Source organism: Aphis gossypii, chromosome 2 (assembly GCF_020184175.1).
Source record: "Aphis gossypii isolate Hap1 chromosome 2, ASM2018417v2, whole genome shotgun sequence".
Lineage (NCBI taxonomy): Eukaryota > Metazoa > Arthropoda > Insecta > Hemiptera > Aphididae > Aphis > Aphis gossypii.
In genome coordinates this window covers 42,495,916-42,516,809 of record NC_065531.1, presented here as the reverse complement: position 1 = coordinate 42,516,809, position 20,894 = coordinate 42,495,916, and the positions used below count along the sequence as shown (strand labels likewise).

General features: G+C 33.6%; 2 protein-coding genes across 2 annotated transcripts in view; both read right to left on the bottom strand.

The window, feature by feature from the left end:
* Positions 1–229: 229 nt before the first annotated feature.
* LOC114126934 (uncharacterized) overlaps positions 230–20,894 on the bottom strand; it is an 86,552-nt gene continuing 65,887 nt past the window's right edge. The window contains 6 exon segments of the mRNA XM_050201506.1: positions 230–3,946; positions 8,911–10,027; positions 10,030–10,122; positions 10,125–10,218; positions 13,413–13,706; positions 15,259–15,478. Of these exon segments, the coding sequence (XP_050057463.1) occupies positions 3,517–3,946; positions 8,911–10,027; positions 10,030–10,122; positions 10,125–10,218; positions 13,413–13,706; positions 15,259–15,478 (2,248 nt within the window). The 3' untranslated portion in view covers positions 230–3,516.
* LOC126550289 (uncharacterized) lies at positions 18,100–20,684 on the bottom strand. Its single transcript, XM_050201507.1, has 2 exons — positions 19,202–20,684; positions 18,100–19,117 (listed from the first exon to the last, which is right to left on the bottom strand). Exons 1-2 carry the CDS (start codon positions 20,542–20,544, stop codon positions 18,190–18,192), a joined length of 2,271 nt encoding a protein of 756 aa, XP_050057464.1. The 5' UTR covers positions 20,545–20,684; the 3' UTR covers positions 18,100–18,189.

The following is a 20,894-nucleotide window of genomic DNA, read 5'->3' as shown; positions in this document are numbered from 1 at the left end:
AAGGTATACGTTTGTATACCATATAGTTTTTAGAATAATTAACACACTTAATAGAATCGTTAATACACATATACACATACTAGTTAACATTCAAAACGAATTAAGTATAATATATTATATAATATTGTGTATAATATTATGCATTTAGTATTACCAATTGTATTTATTTATAATTTCTGTTTTCTTCATTGCAATAAACCAAAGGCTTTGTAAAATAAAACAAAATACATTAAAATTTTACCGTTTATTTATAATGAGCACATGTCCGTATTTACAAAGGTCGAGAATAATAATAAGTGAGTATATATAGCTTAAAAAACAAAATAGTATTGTTTTCTTTAATAACTATTATAATAATATAATATGGTAACATCAAAGTGGCACAAAAGATTATACAAACATGGCTTTATACAGTTCAACAAGGTAGGTTAAGAAAGTCTGACGAAAATAATAACTTAGAAAGATAGTAATAATAATTATAATAATTGTAATATTTTAATATTGTATAAACAAATTGTGTTAATCTTATTATTATTGCAAACACAAGGAGCGGTAAGCGAATACACGTTGGACTTTATCGATAGATAGTAATCTATGTAACCTTATTATAAGCACTTAATATTTTTTTTTTTTTACAAAATCCAAAAAGATTCTAAAATTATTTTAAATTTAATTGATACAGTCATACAAGTTGAATAATACACCAGGAATTTAAAATAATATATTATTATTGGTACATATTTCATAATTATATAATGTAGTATGTACTATGTAGTATTTATATAATAGGTTGTATATAAATATTTTAAAATATTAGTCAGAAAATGTATATTTGGTTATTAAAATTTGGGCAAGTTAAAAACCCCTTTATTTTAATTTAATTTATTTATTTTTTATTACAATATTTACTAATATATTTTCAGACAATAATAAAATAATTTCCTACCTATTTACTTTTTAGTAAATGTCTGATTTTTGCTATCAACTTATTAAAACAACCTTTTTGTTTGGAGATTTTATGCTTATTTTTTCCACAATGACTTGAAATAATAAATATAATATTTAAACATAGGTAACAATTATTAACAACAAATTCATAGTATTCAATAGAGTAATAAACGTATGAATGAATTATTCAGTCATTATGAGTCTCTTGACTTTTAGGTTATAAGAATACACGAGATCACGCCATTATACACTTATATAATACTATAATGACCCATTTAAAGATTATGGGATTTATTTTTATTATGTTATATTGGGACTAACAAAAAATTAAATTAAAATACATTTTAAGAAAATTAAACAAAATATAGGATTGATTATGTAGCAATGGTGATCGTCATTTTTTTACGGTTTTTGTAAACAATTATATATTTTTTTTCAAGAGTAATTTATTAAAAACATTTATATTATTTTTGATTCAAAATAATTATTCACATTGCGTAACAAAGTCACTAAACGCCTTATAGATAGTTTTTGAATAACAATTATTTACAAAACAGACATGTTATTTAGAATATTTTGTATCAAAATATACTTTATTATTTAAATATACGACAAGGGCTTTACAATATTTTACATTCTTGGCAAGTTTGTGTTGTTGCTCGAGGTTAGGTAATATATACTTTGGCATGTCTATCAATACTCAAACGGATTTATTCTCCAAAGCTCGGAAAAATATTCTTTACTAAATATATGGTAAGAACTAAATATTATTCGTATACACTGTAACTACAGCATAGTTAACCTGTACGAGGGGCAGAATTCTCTCACCGCTTCTCATGTAAGGAATACCATAATATCTTTAACGTTATACTTTACCACGTACTTAATAACACAAGAATTAAAAATATAAAATTATATTAAAACCAAACTTAACATTAAAATTAAAAATTGTCACACCGCAAGGTCCTAAAGAAGACTTGCCAATTTTTATAAACGTCATAAAAGTTTAATTATATTTTGTCTTAGAAACGAACAATAATAGTAATAACTTAGATTTTCACATTTCATCGTGACGTTTAACGATAGGACGTTTCAGATTAGAGTGCCTAGGCTGTATTTACCATAAATTCATTTTTATTACGATAATAAAATTATATTTATGGTATTAGAGAATCAAATGACTTAAACGATATTGTAATATTATACTATTTTGGAAATAGTAGTATCTGTTAATGGCTAATACAGATCAACTAAATTATAATTACCTATATTTTCTTGTTTGAAACTGACGAGTAGCTCTCTTAATTTGAGTTATTTGAAGTATTATCTAGACTTATTTCACTGATTTGACTGTACACAAACCATAATATATATTATTTTTACTCGGATCGTAATATTTTTCTTATATTCAAGCATTTGTATTATTTTATATGCCCATAACCGTATGATCATTTTAAAGAATTTTATCGTCCTGTTCGAATGAAGTAAAGATTAAATCAATACGGGTTTTTTTTACGTGACAATTTTATTTTATCGATGAATACTGTACAGCGGTAATTTTATTTATAGTATAATTTAATAATTTCGCCAGAATAAAAATATAAAATGAACTCACAATTTCGTACACGACGACCGTCCTACAGTAATGCGGCGAGTTCAAGAATATTGAAAAACACCCACGTTACTGGGTCAATACTAACCCGATAATCGTCCACTTTTACAGGTCATGCGATCTCTTTCAGAATCATTAACCCTCAACCTCGGGCACGTCGCCGCGCTCAAGAATATTATTTAATAATATTAAGTCGAATTTCAGTTGATTAATACACCCTTCGTTTCTGAAACGCCCTGTATACACGTGTGTGCGGATCTCCGGTGAGTTAAGGTAAATTGCGAACGGGAAAAATATAAACAACAACAATTCGGCGAGAGCGGCGAGGGGGCGGCGGATAGATATGCACAAGTCGGATTCCTGCGGTCTGACGGTATGCAGCGCATACCGCGTATATTAAGGGGTTTATTTAAAACATTATTCGGAACTGGCACACGCGTACACCATCGTATAAACGTCGGAAAATACCTGTATGATGACGGCGACGACGACGACGACGACGAAGGAGATGATCGCGATGTTAGTAATAATAATAATAATAATGTAGTTACAGTGAAAGTTATCACCGACGGGTAAGTCCGATGGTATTTATTTATTCGGATGTAAACTTCGGCGTGTTCGGCCGACCGACGGCGACAGTACGTTATTATTGAATGCGGTGGAAATCGTAATTCATAAAATTATAAAATATTATTCGACACGTTCTTAAAAAAAACGATTTCCACCGTCACATGCCTTACAAGACTAACAAACGCGACTTATGTCCGTCTCGCCGTGTACACGCTGTGTCTTAACGCTTCTTTACACGAAACACGACGTTTACCCGACGATCGTGGTTCAACCCAACCGCGGTCGGGTTTGGCCGGCGTGGTTCAGACGGTCGTCTCGATTCGGAGGCGTTCACCGCCGTCGTCATCGTCGCCGTCCGCGTCGACGCCGTCGTCGCGGTCGTTACGTCAACACATGCTGTCCTGCTTGCACTCCAGGTACAGGTCGTCCGAAGACGACGGATACCGTTTGCCCAGCGAGTTGCCGACGATGCCGCCGCCGCCGCCGCCGTTCTGCTCCAGGAACCGCTTGTCGTAGTGCGCCCGATCGACCGCGCACATCATCGGGTCGACGGCCGACGAACTCTTCTGGGACGCGCGCCGCCGGCTCTCCTCGGCCCGCCGCGACCTGTTGGCCTTGCACCGCAAGCACACCACCGCCGCCACGACGGTGACCGTGAACAGCACCACCGCCGTGCCGCCCAGCACGCCCACGTACATCAGGTTCACGCCGTTCCGGTTCGCGCAGTTGACGGGGTCCTCGTCGAAGCCCATCGGGCAGTGGGTCTCGCCGTCGCACCAGAACTGCGAGCTGATGCACGCGTTCAGTTCCGGGCACCTGTGGACACATATGCGCGACCTGACTGTTAATAAAGTTGATAATATAATAGGTAGGTCTCAAGTCCGGTTCGCTGTATCATCGTTTTTAAATGATAATAATTATTGACCGTACGTTATTATAGTATTGTTGTCAACTACATATAGACAATCGAATGCGAATCGGTTATATTATTTTTATATTATTTTAGCATAAATACATCTATTGTTTTACATGTATTGTTATTACATAAATATTAATACACCCGGTGGTTTTATCGTCGAATAATTGCACAATAATTTACCGCCAAATTTAACTCTCGAATTCCGATGAATAGAATTGAAATATAATGACTAAACTTCTGAATTATTATATTATTATTAAGGTCTCGAATAATTTACCTATCAATTACCAAAAAAAAAATAAAAATAAAATAAAAACAAAAACAAACATTATTAATTAATTAAAAATAAATGGACATAAAATGTATTGTTGATTATTCTTAAAATAAAAATCAACTGTAAATGTGATTATTTTAAAAATGTAAAAAAAATGAAGTATAATATTTTTTGTTAATTTTTGTATGCATATTATATTATATAACATAGGTACCTAAATCATTTATGCTGTAAACTTGATTTTTAAATGATTTAAAATATTGTGACAGATGACACTGTTCATAATTAATATGTAATTTCATATATAAATAATGAATATCAAATAAGTCCGAGTGAATTGTATATCGTAACATTTAGTTTTTTTATACATTATTTTAGTTTATAAGTTATAAGCATACATATTAATAATATAGCAATTTACGTTTTTATATTTTGAAGATCCGCAGTAAAGGAAAAATTTGAAATTAAATATTTATATATTGCTCAATTTATTTGATTTGCTGCGTATGTACGATAAAAATAAATTGAATGCTTTTGTGGTCTCTTTATTTTTTTTAATATCAGAGAATTTCAAAATTCTTGTCGACTTGATGGAAAAATATATTTTCTCTTAAAATTTTCCTCATTTGTTCTGCGTAAAAAAAGTTTTTCGTCGTTTCTGTAAATACATAAATATTTAGTTCCTTGAGCGTAGGATATCCGAATTGTCTGATTAGTTTGATTTTATTACAAATATTATGAAGTTTATAAACTGCTACAGCAACATAATATATAGCTGAGAAAATAAGAACTTTGAATTTGCTACGAATAAATTTAATAGATATAAAAAAAATGTATATATTATACATAAGTACAATGAACATTTACTCTTAATTATAAACGTTTAATGACGAAACGGAAAGAAAAGTCTTATATATCTGTCATTGAGTAAAGTTCATTAAAACGGATTATCCAAAGTCAAGAATACAATTTAACCGTCTCTGTGTACTACCAACTACCTAGTTAATGGTACCTATCATATTAATATTTGTTTTATTAAAATTATAATAGTCATACATAGTTAACAAAATACAATATCTTATAATTATTGTTTTATACAAATAAATTATCTATAGGTAGACATTATAATACTTTACAATTGTTGTAATCAATGTATGAATATCCTATAATAGTTGTTAGGTCTTAACCAAAATCACATTTTTATGATGTATTTTTTGGTATTGCTGAATTTTTATAGTAATTTTACTTATTTCACGGCAAAATTTGAAATAAATAGTTAAGTTTTAGATATTTTACATGTTATTATTTTTTAGATATTAGTACTTCAGTTTTAATTTAAGCCATTTAATTTTTTTCTACTTATATATTATAATTATCGCTATACTTCGGAGTTATAATAATAATAATTTTAAAAATGAAAAAAAAAGTGTAAATTAATTTATTTCTGAATACATAATTTAAGAAAATTTTTTATTCATTACTCTAACCCATTATTCTTTCTTCGATTTTTTTACGTTCTTTTTAAAAAAATCATTAAGTACATTTTGTTACAATTCAGGTAAACTTTTTTGCTGCTTTGTTCCAAATCATGATTAAAGCCTAAATTAAATTATAATGGTCACCAATAACTATTTACATAAAGTAGAATTTTTGATAACTTTTATCATTTAGCATTATTCAACATTTTTTTCCTTGCATATTTTATTTTACGCTGAAGAAAAATTAAGAAACAGTGTCAGATGATTTTTTATTTAATTTCAAGTTCGTATTACTTCATTATTATCCTTTATTCAAATTTTTCTTGTGATACTTTGGTTACTTATAATAAAAATATTCATACATAAATATTATAATTTTGAATACGGATCAGTTTTCATCTGGTAGATACTTAAGTAATTTTTTTTATTAAGTACCTATATGCTAAAAATAATTTTTTTAATAGTTTATCAAGATAATAGAAAATGCTAATATCGATTGTATGGGATATTTATTTTAAAAATTGTATTAGATTTTCGGTTTGTATTTTCTTACTAAACATAATTATATTTTTATATTGTAATGTTAAAGTATCAAGATGCACATTTCCTGTTTAAAAATATCATAATTTGTATAAGATGAAAGAAGTCATAATTTTTTTAATTACAAAATATTGAAAATTAATGGATAAAATATTAATATTTTAAACGAAAAATGATAAGGTTATATTGCAGGTTTATAATTTATTGATATAATAGATAATTTTCGATTGAAAAACTTAAAACACATATTGTGATTATTATATCACATTATATATTATTAAAATTAATCATTATATGTAGGTATATGATGTGGTAGGTATTATGTTTGTTGTACATTTGTATAGAGTTATATTATATTAAATTAGATATGAAACATGCATAATTTAACATGTAAATTGTGCATTTTAATTAAAGTTTTAATCTACAAGAGTCCATTCAATTTGAAAAATATTAAAACAATTAAAATAGGCTGTATGTTAATTTTTTTTCGAATACCTACCTATTTAACTATATATATTATATATTTTATATTTATTTATAAGTTTGAAAATAAAATATAATGTAGATTCACAATTATAGTGACACAATGTATTACAATCGGTAGCATTCTAGTGTAAAAATATGATTTTAAAATATATAAACAAAAGAACACTACCGTATTTTATCGGTTCATACAATTTATTTACGATGATGTTATACTATAGGTAATTTTTTAATTTTATTAATGAAGACGAACATTCTAAATTTTGGGTGTAATAAATAGTTCCAAAAATAGTTTATTAAAAATATTTACGATTGTATTAGTGGAATTGCTGGAATGTAAAAACAAGTTACAGGACAAAAAATACTTAATCATATTATTTTTGGAGCCATAAACATTTAATAATTTTAGAATATTTTTAATTTAGAAAAATTATCCATGACAATGTTTTCAGACAATATATTTCCGAGGTGGTAATACTATAGGTACTCAATACATTTATTCTGAAAATATTTTGATATAAATATTGTACTTTAACAACGGACGAGGTAGATATTTCCGAATGAATAATCAAGATAACGAACCGGTACACTATTTATATTTATGAGCAATGTTTTATTTCATTGTTGTTTTTTTTTTATCGCAAAAGAATATTTTGTTTGTTTTAGAATGTGTTAAATTATTTTTAAAAATAGGTTTTTTTTTGTTTTTATAAAACTTGTAAGTCGACTTTTAAAAAGATAAAATATGTGACTATACTATTATTTTCAGAAAATTGGTTCTGCTATCTCTAAAAAACCATGTGCACAACTTTTTTCAGTAAAAAAACCCTGGTAAAAATGTTTCATCTTCGGTAGGTAAACAAATTAATATACCTATGTGTAGTATAAAAGTTTACATGATTACATTTTGGAAGGAGATAAAGTGTAATGAGAGTATATAAAGTTAATAAACAAATATATAATTTAAAGGTTAAAAGTAACTTAAAATGCGGATAGTGGAAAATTTAATTTTAATGACTTGGAATCGTAAGTACTTACAGACATAATTATTATAAATAAGTTAGATAAAAGTCACAAGTTAACCCCTTGTACTTTATTTTTTCCACGAGATGATTATATTTCGTTGAACATGATAGTATTACTGAAATTGCTTTAAATAATATAAACTTACAACATTAAGGTCACAGCTCTTTTATTTTATTTTTTTATAAATTATACTTGGAATACTTTTATGCGTAGTAATATTGTAAAGCGAAAAAAAATTCTATTACGGTGTTTCATTTGCATAATCGCATTATTATTACACAATAAATTCACATCTAATCCAAGTGATGGGTGGTGCGTGGGGGAGAAAAGAGTAATTAATTTTAGACCTAACTCAACTCGCGTATTTTAGCTATATATATATATATATATATACATATATATATACGTACAGTAGGTTTATTACTATGTTAATATTTTTTAATCGATTACCGTGTGCACAAATCGAAGTGAATTTGTCGGATGGCCATCGTTAATAATGATCGTTATAGGTACGTATAATAAATAAATAACACATCAAAGTAATCAATTGTAATGCGCGTGAAACGTGGTTATGCCTTATGCGTATGCAATGAGTCGGTTACAGTAAATCCCTACATGAAATTTACTATCATATAAACAGTTACATAATATATGTATAGATGTTTCTACACGAAGGCAGTACGTTAGTTCATATCCACTGAGATAAAACGAAACGCACTGTATCGTGTAACGTACAAATATTTAACATATATTACAATAAATCATACTACAACGTTTTAAGTACATATTATTATTGTACAGTCGTGTTAGATTTTATATATTAATATTAACCACGTAGGTACTTATTTTTAACGAATAGTGGATTGAATTCATTCAAGCGACACTGACAATAATTGGATTAAAGACTTTTTGACGTGACATAAAAACAAACAAATACGAACCACACCATCAACATATATTTTAAAGCCGTCAACCTTAAGTCCGAATGAAGCTCGATACTTGTATTCTCATCATCTGTGTGAGAACTTACGAGTAAAAAAGAAAAAAACGTGATACTGACCTGTAAGCGCAGTCCGGGTGAACGTTCGACAGCATGGCGTACACGTTCGTGGACGGCATGATGCGCGGCATCTTGGACACCTCCAGCCAGGTGACGGTGTACGCGCCGTATTCGCGGTTCAGGAACTCGACGGCCACCGTCTTGGAGTTGGGCTGCAGCTGCTGGGCGCCGGTCAGCGGTTCGGCCCAGCCGGGCGAGAACGCCTCGTACGAGCCGCGGAGCGCGTTCAAGCTGGACTCGTACGGGCAGATGACCTTTTCGGTTTTAGGCCCGTCCCCTGCCCCGGTGTATACCACTACCCGGTTCCTGGTCGGACACATGAACGAGTTGGTGCGCCACCGCTGGATCTCGTAGCCGCGCAACTTCATGAACACGAAGCCGCCGGTGCGCAACATGCTGCTACCGGCCGAGGCCGGTCCGATGAGCCACGGGAAGTCGTTGCACGGTCCCCGAGGCGGTCGGCGGCCCCCGATCGACGGCACGCCGGTCAGGTCGATGAAACCGCCCGGGCCGTGCAGGTGGCGGTGCTTGCGGGCGTCTTGGCAGGCGTTCTTGTCCGCCGGCGAAGCTCTCGCGAACGCGTACTCGGCCGCGAACCCAAAGTCCCGGTGATCCTGCGTGACGTTCATGTCGCGAACGGCGAACTCGACGCGAACCGCCGCACCGGGGTACGATTCGAACGACAACGGACCCTGGAGCCCCGAGCACGCGCACCCCACCGGAAGTTCGATGTCCGGCCACGGGTAGTGGGTGATCGTCACCCGGGCGTGCGTCACGTCGTTCCTGGACCCGCCCACGCCGTCCGCGGCCGCGGTGCTGCCGGCGCCGTACACGCACCGCGACCGGTCCGTACGAGCGTCCGTTTCCGTCGTGCACGTCCCGCCCACCGAATGGATCCGGGACACGGTCACCCGGACGCGTTCTTCCGGCGATCCGGGCACGAACCGGAACACGCACGTCAGGTTCCGGCGGCCGCCCCGGCCGTAGAAGAACACGTTCTTCGGCGACCCGAAGTACCCGGAACCGGAGACGAACGTCCGGCTGCACGCCGCCGGTCCCGCGTCCTCCGGTCCCTGCCGCCGTTCCGCCGACTGCTCGACGAACTCGTATCGCAACAGAACTGTAGCGGGAACAGCACGGAACCCTGTTTCAGGTAGATCTCCACCGTCAGCTCGTTGGCCGACGACGTGTACGACTCTTTGGCCGCGCAGGTCGCACGTGTCTGGTGTCGTTGCCTAGTAGCGCGTGGTCGCACAGTCTCGGCAGGTCTTGTTCCTTGCAGAATTCACCCAGGAGTATCGCGTCCGACTGTGAACAAACATAATATACCATCGTGACCAAACGTTATTATAATGTTTTTATATGCAGATACGCGATATTAAAAATAACTGATAACTTAAAATATTCACATTAGGATCGAACGAAACGGGGTTTTTTGTTTCTATCCGTGAAGATAATAAATCCGACAAAACACAGAAATTTGGCTTAACGAATCTTATTATGCGATTTTTGGCGCCGTTCACGTGTTAAAACGGGTAGACGGGTTAAGACAAGTGCTATGAGTTTGTGACAAGACGTCTTGTCATCTTTACACGAAACCGTAATAATCGATTTAGTTCGTCGGTTACTTTCGCTCATATGTATCAAAATTGCCTATACAACGCGCCGGCCAACAGACAAAACTATTATGATAACTATAATTAATAATGCTATTATTATGTAAAAAAAAACAGTTTAGTATGATGATGTCTATTAATCTAATATTGTTTATTATTATTTATATATTTAAAATTATATCATATAATAATACGTTGTATACGTTTTTGATAAAAATAAAAAAAAATATATTTTTTTTAATTTGTTTGGTTAACAATCTTTTTTCATTTTTATATATTTTAGCTTATAGGTATATTTATATTTTTAAAATATCCCACAGTTCAAAATCGATATTATTATTTTAATTAGTATATCTAAATTTGTTTGATCGTTTTAGGTTTCTATACATACATAATGCATATAATGCATACAGAAATATAGAATATCTTTTATGTGCCATCCACTAATCGTGACAATGTTACTATAAAGGTAAGTTGTACCATAGCATAGTATCATAGTACCATGGTACTATAGTGCCATTGATGGTTTAATATAAAAAAAGATAGTCTACGCTCAAAGAGGTATACCATTGTCTAAAATGTATTGTCTTATTGTCATTGTATTAATTAAATTATCTATTGTTATTATTCCATTTGCCCATTATTATAGGTGTATTTAAATCAGTTGCGACTAGCAAGTATTTATAAATGGTCTTTTAGATATGATTTTTGTTGAATAATATTTATTATTTATTATGTGTGTTAATTCTTAAGCTTGATTTGTAGTGTGGGGGTAGACCGATATAGATGAAAGGGCATCACCCTTATCGGTCACTGGCCAGTGTCAGTGTTCAGCCAAAACTTACGGTTGACTTTTCGGTTACTACAGTTTTCTTTAAAGCTTACAATTATAACAACTGCATTTGACAGTTTTTATATTTAATTAAATATTTTATATTTATAAATGTGATTTTTAATTACTAAAATAATTATATTTAGTTATGTGAAAAAATATGCCTCCAGGAATTTCAAAAAATAAGATCTCCAATAAATTACATTAGTCGAATAAAAATTAATATAGTAATATAATACCTATAAAATAATAATTATGATACCTAGTTAAGAATAGCTCCATGAATATATCAGAAATTAAAACATGATTTTTTTTTTAATTATTTGCTTGACAAAATTTATGTGAGAAAATATAACAAAATAAAATAATTTACAATTAAATGTTTTATTAAATTACTTTATAAATAAAATAAAAACTAATATTTTTATACAAATTTTAATATTTTTTTATAGTTTTCAATGTAAGTTTAATATTTCGTTTATAGGAAATAAAGTTATAACTGTAAATTCTAAAATAACTATATTACCCAAAAAAAGGAAGGGTACATTTTGTCCAAAAAGAGAATCGCCCAGACAAGGAGTGAAACCATATTTATTTTTATACATACAATACATTTATTTTTTAAATAAAAAAATGAATTACAAATATATCGTTAATTATTATTCATCATACAATTACAATATAAAAGCTCATAATTTACGTAATAAAGGAAGAAAAATAAATCTATTTATTTAATAAAAACGCTCAAGAAATGTATTTGCTTTTAAACGTGAATATTATAATACATTTATATAGCCGTACCGTGTTTACAGATTTTCAACTATAATTTTATTATTACGATTATTGTAGTAAAGTTTTAATAAGATTACCTTATCATATTCAATATTCAGCTAAAATAATAATATAATTATTTGGTGTTGATTATATTGTAATGAGTATCGTGGTTTACCAATATTTCTTTGGCAGAAAATTTAAGTCATTACCTTAATACTGGTACGCTTTTAATATGCGTGCTAATTTCAAAAAAGTGTTGAAAAGTCGTTATAACTATTTGGAAACATTGATTATCAAATTATATATTTGGTAGTTTCCTTCTTATACGATACTTAAATAAAGTATACTTTATTTATTATTGATTAAATTCACTACCAATTAAGTGATTATAGAAATAATGTATGATTGAAGTACTTTTAATAACGTTTAATTTAACATATTTTACACTACCGTAGCCAAAACCCTATCAGTTGTGATAATGTAATACAATATTTTATACGAGACGTGGAGAAATTATTTTATCAAAATATATGTTGGACGCAAAATTAGACGAATACACTTTAATACAATTTAATATATTTTAAATACCGACCCTTGTTCGAGGAAACTGAATAAAATATTATGCGAAGGACGAATACTATACGTATAAATTTGAAATTTTGAACATAATAAAGTATACATTCCTGCAACGGCTGCAACTCCACAGGGATACTAATAAAGGCTAATCTAAAAAGAAACTTATGTTGTCAAGCGTTAAAGTGTCATTATTAAAACAAATTTTATTTTATGTGTGATGTATCATAAAAAACGTCATAAACGTGGTTTTTTGTCCATTTAACCCGCAAGTTTTATAAAATGGAACTGTATATTAATATTTATATAACTTTATTTGGGATGCAATGTAATGATGTTTTTGATATTGTAATTTTCATTGAAAAAATATTTAACCGTACAACGTAAAACCAGGTAGATAAGACGGTTCACTTACGGAATAAGTTACCTAACTTATATAACTGATCAATATGTATAAAATCAACATAAAAAATCCATAATTTTTTTTACATTATAATCGGTGTTAATTAATATAGAATGGAAATAGTTTTTACGAGGCTTACAATTAATTTCATTTCACCTAGAAATTATATTTCAACTATTGGCGTGTGCAACATGCCAACATGTATATTTGTTATTATTCAAAACCCCATCTACCTTTTTCATATAGAACATACGGTTTATTAGATTAGTTTATGTTATACATATTATATCATTTTGTGTCTGACCTTTTTGGTTTTCATCGATACGACTTTGTCCCAAATCCGGAGTCTGGCGTTGCATTCGTTGGTCAAGTGATAGGCGTTTGGATCGATGCTGGCTGCATGGTATTTGATGAAAGACAACCAGACCGTTTGGTGACTGGAACCCTGAAAGTGGTATTTGCACGACGTGTTTGGGGGTAATGAGTGCCTGGGACTGTCTAAAAGGCCCCAGTTAGTGTTATTGAACGGTTTGATAAAGAACTCGCACTGACTGGTGTTTTTGGCGTAGCTGGGGGATTTGTTGTCGACGAAAAGTACCTGAAACGACAAAACATTAGGTCTTGTGTCAAATGTCTTTTGTCATATATTTGGAGATAGAAGCTATACAATATAAAAGTGTAAAATTGTACTGTAAAAATAGTATGCGAGGAAAAAGCTATGCAATATGCAACAATGTAATAGTATAATAATTATCAATATTATCAGTATTTGATTTTTTCATCAGATAGCATTAAAGTCAATAATGATAAAAAAAAAAAAACGAGTGTGAGTCAGTACGCTCTTGGGAAGTAAAACTTCTTTTGTGACAGAAAAATAAAATAAACTTTTATTTTTAATGCAAACCAAACAAAAGGAACATAAACTGCCACTCCCTAATAGCATTTACAAAAGTATCACTACAGTACGTTAGATCACATTAGATACTCATGCAAATATATTATATTAATGAAAAGGCAAGTAATTCGAATTTTATAATTTTTCACTTTTTGATTAAATCTGATAACGGAATTTTTTCTCTATCTCCTATGTAAACGGCAATAACTTTACTTTTTTTAGAGATTTAAAATCATAATATTAAAATATATTTATAACTTCTCATGATAATGTTCTTGGCGAAAAAAGACGTATCTTATAAGTTACTTATATTTTTAAATCAATATTCTCTGAGATAATAAAAGTTACTCATTTTAGTATTTTTAAATATAATAATATTTTATTGTTGATTGTAATGCTTATTTTATTTATAGTTTTTAATGATTATAGTATTGTTCTCGAAGTAATAATATAAATAATAATACGACTTATAATCTCATTAAACTCTTGACTGTTCTTACGTGTTTATTATAATATAATTATTAATTATTATAGGTACTGTCTTTTTTTTGTTATTAAAAGTTTTTGCTGTTGCCTCGCTGAACTTAATATTTCAAGTATAATATTTAAGGAAAAACCAATAGTATTAAAATTATGGACAGCTAAAAAGTAAGTTATTTGATTTTTAATACGTATTATTATTTTATTAATATTGGGCTGAAATAAAAATAATATGAAATAGCAAGTGAATAATAGAAACAAATAATTACTGATTATTTAATAACATTATTCGCTTTGTCGCGTTCATACCAATACAACATTCGTAGGCTGGATATTTACGTCACAATTACCTTCTTCCATAAAATCTGTTGTTGCAGTCTAACTTAACGACATTTGTATGCGTTCCACCCTCATAAAAGAAGTTTTACTTCAATAATAAACAATATTTTAAGGGGTAAAACGGTGTGGAGTATTCTCCACACCGTTCATCAAAAATTTAAATGCAAAAGTAATTCTTAAATTATTTGCTTGAATTTTATTTTTATGTATTGAAATAATCTAAAAAATATTCTGCTTTAGAATATGAAATTAAAATAATTAAAAATATATGTTGTATTTCAAAAAAGTATGAAACTTAAAAAATTATAACAACAAAAAACTTCTATTTTATTATGACTAGAAATTATGTAAAAAAAAAAAAATATTCAAAAATGTTAATAGATATCAAAACATGAACATTGTTTAATAAAAGAAACGTTTTATATATAATAATTACCTCAACGTCCAATTCAAATCCTGGTAAGTAGCTTAGCGGCACCGGATGGAACGGGTTGTCGAACGCGGAAGTGTGGAATTCCAAGAGCATATTTGGCCCGGAACTGACGATATCCGGTACTGCGTCACCACCGCACAGCCTCACCAGAACGGGATCCGTGGCCAATGACCCATCGTACACCGTCAAATAGTCTTGAATCACATTGCACTGATCCCAAACCCTGGAACAGAGGAGATCGTGAAATCCAATAAATCCGATCGTCCGGTGGTATTATATCGAAATAATATTATGCCATGTTATGCAAATATATTATAAATTATATATAATATGCTCTCTCTTACATACATATTGATGAATACATTATTGTCTTATTATTATTATTATTATTATTATAATGCAGTCACCCTGTAACTCCGACGACGTCTTGTCAAAACGCGTTGATTAACGCGAAACGACAAACGTTAATTTATTACGCCATTGTCGCAATCCAGGCGGAACCCGCGACAACAATAATAATAGCTTATGGTAGCATGGTGATGTCCGATTTTTGTTGTTATTTAATTATTTTTTCATTTTAATCGATATAAGGGGTAAACGAGAGTAGAACGAGTAGATACGCTGACGCTTGTGCAGCTCGTTATTATTTCCATCGTCGTTATTAAAACTTTGCATTTTTATAAACAAACTTTATTAATACTTGTCGCGATATGAAAATATCGATATTTTAATATTACAACATCATAATAATCAACTAAAGAATTCAAAACTTTCAAGTGGACGTTTTAAATTTGTTGTCGTTCAATCAAAACTGTGTGTCTTAAAATAATTTAAATGGAACGGAAACGTATCGTTTTCATGGAAAAAGCTACCGTCTATGCTCTTAAATATTATTTTTTATCAAATATACCGAGTATATCTACGCGTTTTAAAGTTTTATGACTTTAAAACGAGTAGAAAAATACTTCTACAACGGCACGTCATATAGGTAAGTTATTTGCAGTACAAAATACATATAACGTACGGTTGTATATCATTGTAAGGTTCCTGTATTTATTACGTACCTATAACTTATAATGAAAAATAAAAAGCTACTCGAATATAAATCGTAATAATAGCTATTATATTATCTATATACTTAATCTAAAAAGAAGTATTAAACTTTTATCATGTCATACGAACGTTTTGATAACATTGTTTTGTGACAACTTTTTTTGAATTGTAAAACACGGTAACTTTAAATAGGTACATTCGTATTAATATAATATAATATTTTTAATAAAATTACAAGTTTTTGTTGTTAACGTTGTATTATTAGTAGTTCACTATATCTCTGGTCTTGCAATATATCAGTGTCACAAAAATTATATTTTTTAAAATTGTTGAAGTTACGACTTATACACGTAACTTATTGTCCCTGGGAGGTACTATAACAGCTCGCACATAAAATATGGCCATTATAAATCGTATTTACAATATAACTACGTAAATAAAGCAATAAGTTAACAGACTAAAAACTTTATTTTCGATATCTTATGTTTTTTTTGCGTTTAATAAATAAAGACATACGTGTAAGCAAAACATTAATCTAAAAAACAATCGACAAGTTTTTTTTTTTTTTTGTCACATTTTATCAGTGGTAAACTTATAATTTCTTTTATTATTATTCAAAAATAATAAAATCACTAAATTGGTTATATATAATATAATAGGTAGCATTGTAGGATTTTTGGAATATATATCGGAAGGTTTTACGAAAGTGATTACACGATTTTCTCTGTTAAAGTCCTTAACGAGAAAATTCACAACAAAAATCTTTAGGAAATATAAAACACAACACATTGTATATTTAATGATTATTTTTTCTACACACAAAGTGATTTAAACGTCCCAGGCGTCAGATTAATGCTTATTCGAACAATTTAGTTATCCTAGGGAAAAATGTATTAGAAAGTAGTAAAACTCGTGTTTGGACACATTTTTATTGAAACACATTTGCAAAGTTTTCACCGTCCAAAGAGAAAGACAAATTATACTTTCGAGAAATCTTTGGCCATCGACGTGATTTATGATATAATCGCCTTATTCGTTTTAATGCGAGAATCTTTGTTTGCGCTCGTTCCCTTGGCAGTCATTAAGGGGCCTCGTCGGTTAACAATAACGTTCAGTGCAGTGTTCATAAATAACGCCGACCGAGTTGTTTACCTTTCTTGTTAAGTAGTTCGTTTATGTTAATTAAGCGTTTACAAAAATTAACAATAACGATAACAACAATGTTATGAACCAATACAATTATAATTATGATGAGGACCTTAAAGTTAATTGGAAAACTATTACTACAATTTCAATATAGTTTAAAGAACACTATGCATAACAAGATGTTTTCTTTTTATAATTACTATAATAAGAGTAATATACATAATTTTATTCCATTTTAACTGTAAATACAAATTAATTTGTAAATAATTACGGTATATCTATTCTAATAAAATTACGCCCAATTATTAATATTGTATACTCAGTATTACACTTATAAAATATGCTATTTTACAATTAATAATATTGAAATGTTCAAAATATTTTAATCACGTGTTATAAAATATTTTTTTTTGAAAATAACAAACATTCAGGCATATAGATTTGACTTCTTATAAATCAGAAATACTATGCACTATTTCTACAAATTGGAAATTGAATACGGAAGGTATCATTTTAACCATTTATGGTTTTTAAAATACCATAGATAATCTGCAAAATGTTGATATAGAAAACAGCGAACGGTTAAGTTTCGATCAATGAAGCTAAGCTCCATGTATACCAATACCTTAAAAACATTGTACGATCGAATGAAAATAATTATTTATTTGGGATACATCTTAATTTTTAGGTTTTTGACGAAATGGAGTGACCATGAATAATTATATGTTATTATTATTACTCCGTGGAGTCGATTAATTCGTTTATTTCGTCGTCACCGTTGTTATCGTTGTCCGGAAGTCCGGCGTTCAGCCTGATGGCCAATGTTTTAATGGTTACTAGGTGATCGGAAAGAGCCTTATCCATCAATCTGGCCATTCGGCGGTCGAACCGGTTCCGAGTCAGCGTTCTCACTATCGTCACCGGCGTTTCTTGATCGGAACTCTCATGCACTCGACAGACCGTCTGCCGTGAATCGTCATCATCGACAAACTCGTAACCGGACAGGTCTCTGCGGCACACTAAGTACTTGTCGGTCACCGGTTCTCCGGACATCGAAGTGTGACAGAAGTTTACGGGGGGCCGAGCCATCGTCATCCAAACTCGAGCGCCGTCCGACACCTCAGTCGCACACACGAAGTCGTCGGCTCCCCCGAAGTTAGCGGACGTCCAAGTGCCGTCAGCAGCCTTCACGATAACCATGTCGTCGAAAAAATCAAATATCGGCCAGCCGTCTGAACACACGTATGTTTGGCCACTCGTCAGTTGTTCACTGAGGTCGCCTGCGGGACCTTTGGCCGTCCTCGGGGTCAATTCAAAATCACCACCGGGCGATCGGGTTATCGCGATCACGGTACCGTCGGTTAGACCGGTGGTCAGCTCTGTTTTACCGTCATCGCTGTCGTTTGCCGTCACCACGTAATGAACGGTCACCCAAAAATCGCCACATTCCACTTTCATCCGGTACCGCTGTTCGCACGCTACCGCCGAATCGCCTTTGTCGTCGTCGTCGCGCAATTCGTACACTTCCGCCCGAACTTTGACATTGCCGGTTATCGACACGTAGTGTAACGCGAAATCCGACGCTTCAACGTAACCGAATTCTCTGTATCGGAACGAGTTCGGATCGGTCACCCCTAACGGACGGTCAGCACCGGGAACGTCGCTATCGGAGATTAACAGCCACCCACAATTTAATATTACAGATTAATGAACACTAACCGGGAGTATATCTAAAACTGTTACCGACCACTTAAATGCTATCGTCTGAAACGCCTCGGCGTGAAACTCTTTGAAATTTCTGGGCCCTGCAAACCTATGCACGTGATTTTGTTCGACGAACCGACCTCGTTCACCATCTGTGAATCTGAACACCATCGTGTCGGCGAGTGCGAAGTATCGGACTTCGTAGTCCAAGTATCTCGACGCGTAGTCTACCAGCCTTTGGGGCAAGACGTATGGTTCCAAGTGTTCCACGTGAGTCCGGACGAACGAGCCGTCGTCATCGCCGGCGGCCATCAGATCCATCAAGTGCTCCACGGCCAAAAACCGCTCGCATCGTTGCCGGATTTCCGGGCGGAACGACGACGGACCGGTGGAAGCCGCGGACACGGTGCGGGCCACTGACGAATCGCCGATCGTCCGTCGCCAACGTCTGGTGGCGATGAACTTGGCGGTCAGGCACATCGCAAACTGTTCGGACGATAGCTCGGCGAGTTCTGCTTCGGCCACGGCCCTGAGGTTTTCGGTCAAGCACGCGGCCAGTGTGCGGTCTGCGTGCGTCATCGCTACGTCGGCGTGATCGTGCCAAAACGCGGACGCGAACGACGTGGCCACTCGAGTGGTCCGTTGGGAGTAATCGATGGCGGCCGTAGCAGTACAGTCGTTGCGGAACACCACCAACCGAGCTCCGTCCTCAGCCGCCTTGTCGCCCAGCTCGACCACGCCGGACGCCAACGTCCACCGGCTGTTGTCGTCCACCGCGGCCGCGGTGTCGTCCACGAAAGCGGCGCCGCACAGCTGTTCCAAGATGGCGTCCAGCACGGGCTCGACGGCTTGGACACCGCCGCCGAAAGTGTCCATGGTGGACGCGTACACGCCGTCTCCGCAGCTCGCGTCGGCCGCGGCCGCCGAGGGTATGTCGCGCAGGCCGCGGACGTACCGCCGGTAATCCGACATGAGGTAGTTGACGAAATGCACCATGTGGCCGATCACGTTCAGGTCATCGTCGTCGTCGCCGTCCGCGGCGCGGTTCCATCCGGACACGGTGATGCCGTCGTCCGACCAGTCGCTGAAGTCCGGGATTTCCAAGGTCGAGAACACCACGTACACGGGTAACCCGCGTTCCCGGTACAGCTGTTTCGCCAACGCCGCGTCCCGGTAACCGGTCAACACCGACCGGACGCCGTGGCGTTCCGACAGCCGGAATTCCCGGTCCACGAGGTCCACGATCGACTTCGGTCCCGTGGTTAGGTGATCGAAAACTTTCACGGCCTTTCCGTCTCCGGCGTTCTGATCTCTGTACCTTTCGATCGCCTCGTTTGACGGCCAACTTGCTTCGTCGACGACATTCATGAACATTAAAACGCTCATTGTTCGTACGGGCGATACCTACGTAGTGGATTACCCACTAATTTCTGTTTAGTCGGATTTAGCCCAAAAAAAAAAAAAAATAATGATTGTCGTCCGGCAACCGACTTCTGTATTCATCTATTTTTTTTTTTTTTTTGTAAACGAGAATATGTTTTGATTTCGTGTTTTATATATTAGCGGGCGATATCATAATATTTTATGTGACAGTCTCGTAACATTATAGAACCATACACATGATCAATTATGTGTTCAATAGGTCATACTGATTTTATTGTCGGTAATGTATTTTATATGAATGATATTATTTTTTTTTTTTTATCAGTCAGTTACTTATGACTGTTATATAGACA